At 33.2% G+C, this 13,170-nt stretch overlaps 1 protein-coding gene and 1 pseudogene across 1 annotated transcript; both read right to left on the reverse strand.

Moving 5' to 3' along the window:
- Nucleotides 1-5,329: 5,329 nt before the first annotated feature.
- LOC144430589 (uncharacterized) lies at nucleotides 5,330-5,593 on the reverse strand (the record flags this gene model as incomplete). Its single annotated transcript, XM_078118606.1, has 1 exon — nucleotides 5,330-5,593. A coding segment is annotated over one exon (264 nt), but the record flags the coding sequence as incomplete, so codon positions are not given.
- A 3,128-nt stretch (nucleotides 5,594-8,721) lies between these two features.
- LOC144430517 (paramyosin, short form-like) lies at nucleotides 8,722-8,981 on the reverse strand (annotated as a pseudogene).
- Between the last annotated feature and the right edge of the window lie 4,189 nt (nucleotides 8,982-13,170).

Raw genomic sequence — 13,170 nt, forward strand, 5'->3', positions numbered from 1 at the left:
AGAACTTATTATGCATCAAACACACAAAATGATACTTAAAGTTATATACATGTAAGACTTGGATGAAACATGATTAATCCTTACAGAATCAACACAACGATAAATGATAGTTAATTGAAAAGGTCACACAGTTCCTCTGAATGTCAATTATTCTCCAAAAATATTAATCCTCAATTTTGTTTTATACAAAGAAAGCAACGAAAGAAGGGAATTGCAAAAAATAACCGCAACATAACAGTGGGCGAAAGGCAATATATTCGCAGAAGATTTAAGCAAATGGGAAATAACGGGACTTGCACCGATTTAATGTTCGTTGGGTGTTTGCGAACGTCAAATGCGTTATATATAAGATACCTCTCATTCATCACAATCAAGATCGAAACATATCGCATCATCCACACACAAACTTGCTCATTTTACAAGAAACTGGTAATACTGAATGTTGCTTTGTCGTGAGACATGGCATTTTCGAGTGTGTTAAAGAAGGAAACTAAATCGTACCGGAACGACAGTTTGTGTACAACTTTATTTGCTTTGTAAAATTACTTTTTCATATGAGAAATTCACAAATAAAATAGCGTTCTACATTCCTATACTGACATATGATCTTGTTACATGTGGGGTTTCTAAATCTAGTGGGCAATAAATTTAGAGAATAACATTTTTATATACCTGAAAGAACTTACTATATAAGAAAACATACATATTGAGACTTAAAAATATATAAATGTAAGAGTTAGATACAATATGATTAAATCGTTCAAAAGTTCTCAAATTATCGATGATAAACCGCAATGACACGATACAATGAGAGTGTGCGAAAGACAATTTATGACAATTTATATGATACACAACGGTATAAACGTTAGATACGTTAAGGTTGAACGATAACTCTTTTCAAAAAGGGTGTGGTTTAATAAAATCAATTGTCAATGTTAACATTTAACAAGACAAGACTCGTCAGACGAATGATAAACATGAAGTGGATAAACAATACTTACAATTACAAAGGTCACTGACCCTACAGTCCCATTTTAAATAATAAGTCATTTTCTGAAATTATAATCTTGGAATTATTTTTATACAACCCAACGGCCAGAGGGAATTAGGCAGAATATTAAAAAAATATTAGATGTGAAATATAGTCGTAGAGCAGGGGTTCTCAAACTTTTGGTGTTGCGGAGCCCTTGGAAAGGTTGACTATTATTCACGGAGCCCCAAAATAAACGTAAAAATTGTTACTTTCCGATTAATCTTCCTGAGTAAGTTAAACGTACTTTACTCAATTGAAATACTAAACCCTTTCAATAGGGTTAATACAAGTCATAAATAAATCTAAATTTCAAAGATAAATTGTATATATTAGGGCTGTAAATTAGGGGTCGATTCTTTTCTCCTCTTGACATTTTTGGAAGACTTAAAAGGCCGCTAGTAACGTGCGCGATTGCATTTTGTTACAATCGCCGATTGTTTTCGTCAGCATGGCGTGTTTTTAAACCTCAAACATCTTTACGCCGGTGTTTATTCTCCCTAAATCAAAAATTTCCCTCGGCATATACATGTTTTGTTCTACAATGACGACGATAAATGCTTTTTCGTTCTCGTGGGGAATTATGAGTTCAATGTGAAAAACATGTTACCATAATATAATCATCGGCGACGAAATACAACAAAATAATAGTTAATAAAGAGGTAAATCCGCAATTCAAATTTCTTGATTGAAAAGCGGCGTTCTAAAATATTAGAACTAAAACTTAAAATGGAAGATAACACTATAAGTTTTGTTTCAGCAGACTCACATCAGAATAAAAACGCTTTTATAGACATTGTAAATCACAAAATTTGGTGTTATGTTAGGTTTTCTTCGGTTATTCAATTAGGCTTGCACGTAATTTACAAATTTACGGAATTACGGAATTATTTCGAATTACGCAAGCGAAGTCACGAATTACGTAAAGTCGTAATTATTGGTCGAGCGCTTTCGCGATTGAAACGAGCTCTCTTCAGAGCAGTCAATTCCGTCGATTGTAAAAAATTAAAGTTTAAGTAAAAGAAGTTAGAGTTACGGTATTCGCAGCCGTTTTTCTCTCTCTTGTTAGGCAGATGGGGAGGGCATAACGCGTCATTTACTAACCTATTATCAACTTATCTAAGATGGCCAATGTACATATTAACCGTAAATAAGGAATAGAATTGTGTCGAGACCGATGGACGCCAACACACCTGGTTTCAACTTCTTCGGGTGAAATGAGTGAAGAATGTAAGAGATCAACTTATAAAACATGGTCTATTTGTAAATGTCGTGATAATTAATGTCGCGCTTATCAAACAGCAAGAGACGGAAGAGAAATTGCGTAATGAACCAACGCAACTTAGTCCTTTCGGCATCGGTAAAGCGATTGAGACGGCAGAGAAACAACATTACGACGGGATTTCCCGTGTTTATTCTGCGCGAAATCCATTTTCTATTACAAAATTTGATGTTCTGTTACCGGTTTTATCGTTATATATCTGTCCGGACTTGGCATTGCTCAATATGTTTTTCACAATGCCTCGCAAATCGCAATATGTCGGCCAAATATGATTACCTGTCTTTACCAAATGCGGCAACTTATTTTGATTTATCGTCGACCTGAATACCACCGGCACTCGACCAAACTTGTGTCAATCTTGGCAAATAGGATTGTCGACTTGAGTTAGAAAAATAAATTAATATTTTCATGAGTGCAAAATAAATGTCACAAAATGCATTGTTTTGCGATATAACTTTGTATTTTCGGAGAAGGCATGTCATATAAGTACGGTATTTTAAATAATGCGCGAATAATTAATATTTGATCTAAATTTATCGTAAATAATGTTATCACATTTAGGCCGCGAAATGATTTAATGTAAAATGAAGCATGGAATTCGGAATATCGTCAATAAGTCGGCATCAATAATTATTATAAAATGGTAACTAAGTAGTAAAGTCGGATATTGTAAAAAACGGTGAAATAACAAGTCTTCGTCGCGAGGCAAGCGAAAGTATAATCAAACGAGAGAATACGCTTGTAGTTGATTAATAAATTAGCAACCCGGAATTTTTATTCAATACGAAAGTCGTATTAATACGTCAATACGATTTTAAAAAAGTGAACTATCGTTTCTTAAATATATTACCAGTGTTGGTAATGATAAAATTGATCGCATAAAATTTGGTGATAAAGTTGATGAAGGAAAATCAAAGCTAATACAAAAGATAAAAATCAGAATAAAATTATTTTGAATTCACTCCTTGATATTTGTCTTTAATATCTGTCTCCGGCGTGTGGTACTGCCGGGAATATGAAAACCAAACTTCGATGTCCCATTCGGAATAGAAGTGGATTAAATTGGTTGGTATGCTAGGTTTAAATGTGTGAAAAAAATATCGCAATTACGGGGTCATTACGTAATCGATTTGGCCGTAATTACGGAATCGATTTTTGTCAATTACGTGCAAGCCTATTATTCATCGTAGTAACTGCGAAATTGAAACACAGTCAATTAATTATGCGCACGATGTACCATTTTTCCATTCTGAAACTACCGACGGAGCCGCATGCACCAAAATAAATTTTGCCAAGACCTTGTGATTTTTCAAACGGCGATATCTTGCTTAAAAATAATCTCGAGTGCGAAAGAACAAATCAAATTTAACAAATCCCAAGTTCGCAAAAATACGACTCCAATTTATTTATAGTTGGCAGTTTATCACGCAGTTTATGTTATTTTACAATAGTATTTTTTCATTTCAGTAATCCTAATGGTAGTCTCGAACGTGAGTAACGATGAGCACAATTATATTATTGCGACAAGACACTTCAAATGCTCGCAACGGTAATGAATTGAACATTTTACGCAACAGAAATCTCCTTATTCGTTTTTTTTTTAATCGCAAAGAATGTTGCGCTGAAATTTCCGATTCCAATTGTGAACCTCCTCCCTCCTAAGAATCCTGGCTGCGCTCCTGCTTATAAATAATGTCATTTTAATTCCGTCACTTTGCCATATTTCGAGGCTATATTGTTGTCAAATTTTATCAAAGCTGTTATTGCTTCTAGGAAAAGTTTTGAATTAGCCAAGTCAGTATTTTGAAAAGTAATAGAATAGCTCGCGGAGCCCCTGGTTTTCTCTCGCGGAGCCCTGGGGCTCCGTACGGAGCACTTTGAGAACCTATGTCGTAGAGTATTTGAACAAGTAGGAATTGATGAGACTTAATAACGTTCATTCGTTTGGGAAGTTATAGAATGCGTTATAATACTTCAAAATTAATCACCATCATGATCAAAACAAATCACCTTCCACGCGCGCAAACGTTTTGTTATATTATTTTACAAGAAGTTAAATATTATGGACTTGTCTGGAGACGTGTCATTTAAAAGCGGATTCGAAGAAGGGATTTGAGACAAATGCCAATTATTCTCCAAAAATAATAATCCTCAATTTTTTTTATACAAAGAAAGCAACGAACGAAGGGAATTGCGAAAAATAGAAAGTTAACCGCAACATAACAGTGGGCGAATATATATATATATATCCGTATAATATATAATAATAAAATATATAATAATATATATAATAATATAATATATAATATAATAATATAATAATATATATATATATATCCTATATACCCGTAAAAGATTTGAGCAAATGGGAAATAATGGGGCTTACGCCGCTTTAATGTTCGTTGGGTGTTTGCAAATGCGTTATAGATAAGATACCTCTCATTTATCACCATCAAGATTAAGACATACCGCATCCTTCACACACAGACGTGCTCATTTTACAAGAAACTGGTAATACTGAATGTTGCTTTGTCGTGAGACATGACATTTTCGAGTGTGTTTAAGGAAGGAAACTGATAAAATGCACTCCAGTACCCTAATTCATACTAGAACGACAGTTTGAGTGGAACTTTATTTGAATTGTGAAATTACTTATTCATTTAGAAATTTACGAATAAAATAACGTCCGTAGCAAAGTATTACCAAGCAAGATGGTGCTGAGACTGAACTAAATATAATCACACAAATGAGCAAAAAACGAAAATATTTTCCTATTTGAGTTTATTTTCAAATAGTCATCACTTTAATAAATTTCATAACAGCAATAATTATTAGTACTCCAAAATCTCAATAACAATTTCAAACTCTTGTTGATTCAACCTTCAATCTCTTGTTGATAATTTTTTTTACATTTTATGATCATTCCATTCCCTGAAATGAATGAAAAATATCTGATAAATACATTTTCTGGATACAAGAAAAAATTAGTTGAAAGCTAATGAAATACATACCTTGCTTCACATATCAGGAGCTTTAGATATGAGTTTGTTGAGTGCAGATTCTGTCATGTCAGCTCTTTTTTCAGCATCGTCCAACTCGTGTTGCAGTTTACGATATTTTGATAAGTTTTGGTTGGCTTGTTCCTCGGCTTCTTCAGCTTGTCTCTTGTATGTTTTGACCTTGATTTGAAGTTTGTCAACGAGATCTTGGATGCGGGTCAGATTCTTTTCGTCTTCTTCTGCTTGGTATGTAATTTCCTTCAACTTGCGTTCGTATTTACGTTAATCACCATCACGATCAAAACATATCACCATCCACGCGCAAAACGTTCTGTTTTACCATTTTACAAGGAACTATTAATAATGAATATTATAGCCTTGTATTGAGACGAGCATTCAAAAGCGGATTTAAAGAAAGGATTTAAGACACTGCCTTCTCGTGCCCTGAATCGTATTACGACTACACAGCTTGGGTATAACTTTCTTCGCGTTGCGGAATTGTTTTTTCATTTCAAAATTTCAGAATGGAATACCGTCCACAACAACGACTGAACTAAAGATAACCACACAAGCAAACATGAACGAACATATTTTCTCCTGTAAAATTTATTTCAAATAGAAAAAGAGAGACCAAATTTCAAACACTTTTTTTTTTCAGAATAAAACCCTTTACATTGTTTTAATATTCCATTCCCTGAAAAGAAAACTATACTTACATTTTCGAAATAGACGATAAATTTTTTTATTAGTAGAAACAAATGAAATATTTATTTTGTTTCACGTACCACGAGCTTTAGATTTAAGATTGTTGAGAGCAGATTCTACAATATATCAGACAAGAATTAAACTTCTTTTTTTTCTGCACAAAAATTCAAAAGAGGCGTTGTCAATTCCCTTCATATTTTGTACATAATTTACAGTAATGCTGCTTAATTAACACGCGGCTCCCCAGACTTTTTTCCATGTTGCTCGCGATATAATAGGTGTTTCCAATTTCATTATTCGTTATAGGCTGTAAAGAATGAATTTTGATTTTGGCGTGATTGTCACGGCCATCTACATCCAAATGTAGGGTCGCTTCATTACGAATGTATCAGACGAACTGTGATTGTTCTCTTTTTTTAGCATTATTTTCTGTTCTTTTTTTATTTCTGTACTGACATATGATCTTGTTAGGTTTTTCAAATGTAGTGGGCAATAAATTTCCTTGAACTTTCACATATCTGAAAAAACTTATTATGCATAAAATACACAAAATGATACTTAAAGTTATATACATGTGATACTTGGATGAAACATGATTAATCCTTACAGAATCATCACAACGATAAATGATAGTTAATTGAAAAGGTCACTTACCACACAGTTCCTCTAAATGTCAATTATTCTCCAAAAATATTAATCCTCAATTTTTTTTTATACAAAGAAAGCAACGAACGAAGGGAATTGCAAAAAATAGAAAGTTAACCGCAATATAACAGTGGGCGAAAGGCAATATATTCGTAGAAGATTTAAGCAAATAAGAAATAATGGGGCTTGCACCGAATAATGTTCGTTGGGTGTTTGCGAACGTCAAATGCGTAATATATAAGATACCTCTCATTCATCACAATCAAGATCGCATCATCCACACACAAACGTGCTCATTTTACAAGAAACTGGTAATACTGAATGTTGCTTTGTCGTGAGAAATGTCATTTTCGGGTGTGTTTAAAGATGAAATTAAATCGTACTGGAACGACAGTTTGTGTACAACTTTATTTGCATTGTGAAATTACTTTTTCATATAAGAAATTCACGATTAAAATAGCGTTCCACATTCCTATACTGACATATGATCTTGTTACATGTGGGGTTTCCAAATCTAGTGGGCAATAAATTTGAGAGAATAAAATTTTTATATACCTGAAAGAACTTACTATATAAAAAACATACATATTGAGACTTAAAAATATATAAATGTTAGAGTTAGATACAATATGAATAAATCGTTCACAGGTTCTCAAACTATCGATGATAAACCGCAATGACACAATGATCGCGTGTGAAAGACAATTTATGACAATTTATACGATACACAATGGTATAAACGTTAGATACGTTAAACGATAACTCTTTTCAAAAAGGGTGTGGTTTAATCGATTGTCTATGTAAACATTTAACAAGACAAGACTCGTCAGACGAATGATAAATATGAAGTGGATAAACAATACTTACAATTACAAAGGTCACTGACCCTACAGTCCCATTTTAAATAATAAGTCATTTTCTGAAATTATAATCTTGGAATTATTTTTATACAACCCAACGGCCAGAGGGAATTAGGCAGAATATTAAAAAAATATTAGATGTGAAATATAGTCGTAAAGTATTTGAACAAATAGGAATTGATGAGACTTAATAACGTTCATTCGTTTGGGGAGTTATAGAATGCGTTATAATACTTCAAAATTAATCACCATCATGATCAAAACATATCACCTTCCACGCGAGCAAACGTTTTGTTATATTATTTTACAAGAAACTATTAATAATGAATATTATAGCCTTGTCTGGAGACGTGTCATTTAAAAGCGGATTTAAAGAAGGGATTTGAGACAAATGCCAATTATTCTCCAAAAATAACAATCCTTAGATTTTTTTTATACAAAGAAAGCAACCAACGAATGGAATTGCGAAAAATAGAAAGTTAACCGCAATATAACAGTGGGCGAATAGCAATATATCCGTAAAAGATTTGAGCAAATGAGAAATAATGGGGCTTACGCCGCTTTAATGCTCGTTGGGTGTTTGCGAACGGCAAATGCGTTATAGATAAGATACCTCTCATTTATCACCATCAAGATTAAGACCTACCGCATCCTTCACACACAGACGTGCTCATTTTACAAGAAACTGGTAATACTTAATGTTACTTTGTCGTGAGACATGACATTTTCGAGTTTGTTTAAGGAAGGAAACTGATAAAATGCACTCCAGTACCCTAAAGCCTTAATCGAACTAGAGAGACAGTTTGTGTGGAACTTTGTTTGCATTGTGAAATTACTTATTCATTTAGAAATTCACGAATAAAATAATGTCCATAACAAAGTATTACCGAGCAAGATGGTGCTGAGACTGAACTAAATATAATCACACAAATAAACAAAAAACAAAAATATTTTCCTAATTGAAATTATTTTCAAATAGTCATCACTTTAATAAATTTCATAACAGCAATAATTATTAGTAATCCAAAATCTCAATAACAATTTCAAACTCTTGTTGATTCAATCTTCAATCTCTTGTTGATTCAATCTTTTTACATTTTATGATCATTCCATTCTCTGACATGAATCAAAAATATCTGATAAATACATTTTCTGAATACAAGAAAAATTAGTTGAAAGTTAATGAAATACATACCTTGCTTCACATGTCAGGAGCTTTAGATCTGAGTTTGTTGAGTGCAGATTCTGCCATGTCAGCTCTTTCTTCAGCATCATCCAATTCGTGTTGCAGTTTACGATATTTTGATAAGTTTTGGTTGGCTTGTTCCTCGGCTTCTTCAGCTTGTCTCTTGTATGTTTTGACCTTGATTTGAAGTTTTGTCAACAAGATCTTGGATGCGGGTCAGATTCTTTTTGTCTTCTTCTGCTTGGTATGTCACTTCCTTCAACTTGCGTTCGTATTTACGTTAATCACCATCATGATCAAAACATATCAACTTCCACGCGCATAAACGTTCTGTTATACCATTTCACAAGGAACTATTAATAATGAATATTATAGCCTTGTATTGAGACGTGTCATTTGAAAGCGGATTTAAAGAAAGGATTTAAGACACTGCCTTCTCGTGCCCTGAATCGTATTACGACTACACAGCTTGGGTATAACTTTCTTCGCATTGCGGAATTGTTTTTTCATTTTTAAAATTTCAGAATGAAATACCGTCCACAACAACAACTGAACTAAAGATAACCACACAAAAAAACATAAACGAACATATTTACTCCTGTAAAATTTATTTCAAATAGAAAAAGAGAGAACAAATTTTAAAAACTTGTTTTCTTTACTAAAGATCTTTACATTGTTTCAATATTCCATTCCCTGAAAAGAAAACTATACTTACATTTTTTCGAAATAAACGATAAATTTTTTCATTAGTAGAACCAAATGAAATATTTATTTTGTTTCACGTACCACGAGCTTTAGACCTAATATTGCTGAGAGCAGATTTTACCATATATCAGACAAGAATTAAACTTCTTTTTTCTGCACGTAAACTCTAAAAAGGCGTTGTCAATTCCCCTTCATATTTTGTGCATTATTTACAGCAATGCTTCTTAAATAATCCGCGGCACTCAAGACTTTTCACTGTTGCCCGCGATATAATAGGTTTTTCCATTTTCATTTCCATCAATTGTTATGATGATTGTGGCGTGATTGTCACGGGCATCTACATCCAAATGTAGGGTCGCTTCATTACGAATGTATCAGACGAACTGTGATTGTTCTCTTTTTTAGCATTATTTTCTGTTCTACATTTCTGTACTGACATATGATCCTGTTAGGTTTTTCAAATGTAGTGGGCAATAAATTTACTTGAACTTTCACATATCTAAAAGAACTTATTATGCATCAAACACACAAAATGATACTTAAAGTTATATACATGTAAGACTTGGATGAAACATGATTAATCCTTACAGAATCAACACAACGATAAATGATAGTTAATTGAAAAGGTCACACAGTTCCTCTGAATGTCAATTATTCTCCAAAAATATTAATCCTCAATTTTGTTTTATACAAAGAAAGCAACGAAAGAAGGGAATTGCAAAAAATAACCGCAACATAACAGTGGGCGAAAGGCAATATATTCGCAGAAGATTTAAGCAAATGGGAAATAACGGGACTTGCACCGATTTAATGTTCGTTGGGTGTTTGCGAACGTCAAATGCGTTATATATAAGATACCTCTCATTCATCACAATCAAGATCGAAACATATCGCATCATCCACACACAAACTTGCTCATTTTACAAGAAACTGGTAATACTGAATGTTGCTTTGTCGTGAGACATGGCATTTTCGAGTGTGTTAAAGAAGGAAACTAAATCGTACCGGAACGACAGTTTGTGTACAACTTTATTTGCTTTGTAAAATTACTTTTTCATATGAGAAATTCACAAATAAAATAGCGTTCTACATTCCTATACTGACATATGATCTTGTTACATGTGGGGTTTCTAAATCTAGTGGGCAATAAATTTAGAGAATAACATTTTTATATACCTGAAAGAACTTACTATATAAGAAAACATACATATTGAGACTTAAAAATATATAAATGTAAGAGTTAGATACAATATGATTAAATCGTTCAAAAGTTCTCAAATTATCGATGATAAACCGCAATGACACGATACAATGAGAGTGTGTGAAAGACAATTTATGACAATTTATATGATACACAACGGTATAAACGTTAGATACGTTAAGGTTGAACGATAACTCTTTTCAAAAAGGGTGTGGTTTAATAAAATCAATTGTCAATGTTAACATTTAACAAGACAAGACTCGTCAGACGAATGATAAACATGAAGTGGATAAACAATACTTACAATTACAAAGGTCACTGACCCTACAGTCCCATTTTAAATAATAAGTCATTTTCTGAAATTATAATCTTGGAATTATTTTTATACAACCCAACGGCCAGAGGGAATTAGGCAGAATATTAAAAAAATATTAGATGTGAAATATAGTCGTAGAGCAGGGGTTCTCAAACTTTTGGTGTTGCGGAGCCCTTGGAAAGGTTGACTATTATTCACGGAGCCCCAAAATAAACGTAAAAATTGTTACTTTCCGATTAATCTTCCTGAGTAAGTTAAACGTACTTTACTCAATTGAAATACTAAACCCTTTCAATAGGGTTAATACAAGTCATAAATAAATCTAAATTTCAAAGATAAATTGTATATATTAGGGCTGTAAATTAGGGGTCGATTCTTTTCTCCTCTTGACATTTTTTGAAGACTTAAAAGGCCGCTAGTAACGTGCGCGATTGCATTTTGTTACAATCGCCGATTGTTTTCGTCAGCATGGCGTGTTTTTAAACCTCAAACATCTTTACGCCGGTGTTTATTCTCCCTAAATCAAAAATTTCCCTCGGCATATACATGTTTTGTTCTACAATGACGACGATAAATGCTTTTTCGTTCTCGTGGGGAATTATGAGTTCAATGTGAAAAACATGTTACCATAATATAATCATCGGCGACGAAATACAACAAAATAATAGTTAATAAAGAGGTAAATCCGCAATTCAAATTTCTTGATTGAAAAGCGGCGTTCTAAAATATTAGAACTAAAACTTAAAATGGAAGATAACACTATAAGTTTTGTTTCAGCAGACTCACATCAGAATAAAAACGCTTTTATAGACATTGTAAATCACAAAATTTGGTGTTATGTTAGGTTTTCTTCGGTTATTCAATTAGGCTTGCACGTAATTTACAAATTTACGGAATTACGGAATTATTTCGAATTACGCAAGCGAAGTCACGAATTACGTAAAGTCGTAATTATTGGTCGAGCGCTTTCGCGATTGAAACGAGCTCTCTTCAGAGCAGTCAATTCCGTCGATTGTAAAAAATTAAAGTTTAAGTAAAAGAAGTTAGAGTTCCGGTATTCGCAGCCGTTTTTCTCTCTCTTGTTAGGCAGATGGGGAGGGCATAACGCGTCATTTACTAACCTATTATCAACTTATCTAAGATGGCCAATGTACATATTAACCGTAAATAAGGAATAGAATTGTGTCGAGACCGATGGACGCCAACACACCTGGTTTCAACTTCTTCGGGTGAAATGAGTGAAGAATGTAAGAGATCAACTTATAAAACATGGTCTATTTGTAAATGTCGTGATAATTAATGTCGCGCTTATCAAACAGCAAGAGACGGAAGAGAAATTGCGTAATGAACCAACGCAACTTAGTCCTTTCGGCATCGGTAAAGCGATTGAGACGGCAGAGAAACAACATTACGACGGGATTTCCCGTGTTTATTCTGCGCGAAATCCATTTTCTATTACAAAATTTGATGTTCTGTTACCGGTTTTATCGTTATATATCTGTCCGGACTTGGCATTGCTCAATATGTTTTTCACAATGCCTCGCAAATCGCAATATGTCGGCCAAATATGATTACCTGTCTTTACCAAATGCGGCAACTTATTTTGATTTATCGTCGACCTGAATACCACCGGCACTCGACCAAACTTGTGTCAATCTTGGCAAATAGGATTGTCGACTTGAGTTAGAAAAATAAATTAATATTTTCATGAGTGCAAAATAAATGTCACAAAATGCATTGTTTTGCGATATAACTTTGTATTTTCGGAGAAGGCATGTCATATAAGTACGGTATTTTAAATAATGCGCGAATAATTAATATTTGATCTAAATTTATCGTAAATAATGTTATCACATTTAGGCCGCGAAATGATTTAATGTAAAATGAAGCATGGAATTCGGAATATCGTCAATAAGTCGGCATCAATAATTATTATAAAATGGTAACTAAGTAGTAAAGTCGGATATTGTAAAAAACGGTGAAATAACAAGTCTTCGTCGCGAGGCAAGCGAAAGTATAATCAAACGAGAGAATACGCTTGTAGTTGATTAATAAATTAGCAACCCGGAATTTTTATTCAATACGAAAGTCGTATTAATACGTCAATACGATTTTAAAAAAGTGAACTATCGTTTCTTAAATATATTACCAGTGTTGGTAATGATAAAATTGATCGCATAAAATTTGGTGATAAAGTTGATAAAGGAAAATCAAAGCTAATACAAAAGATAAAAATCAGAA

Source organism: Styela clava, chromosome 12, assembly GCF_964204865.1.
Source record: "Styela clava chromosome 12, kaStyClav1.hap1.2, whole genome shotgun sequence".
NCBI classification, from domain to species: Eukaryota; Metazoa; Chordata; class Ascidiacea; order Stolidobranchia; family Styelidae; genus Styela; species Styela clava.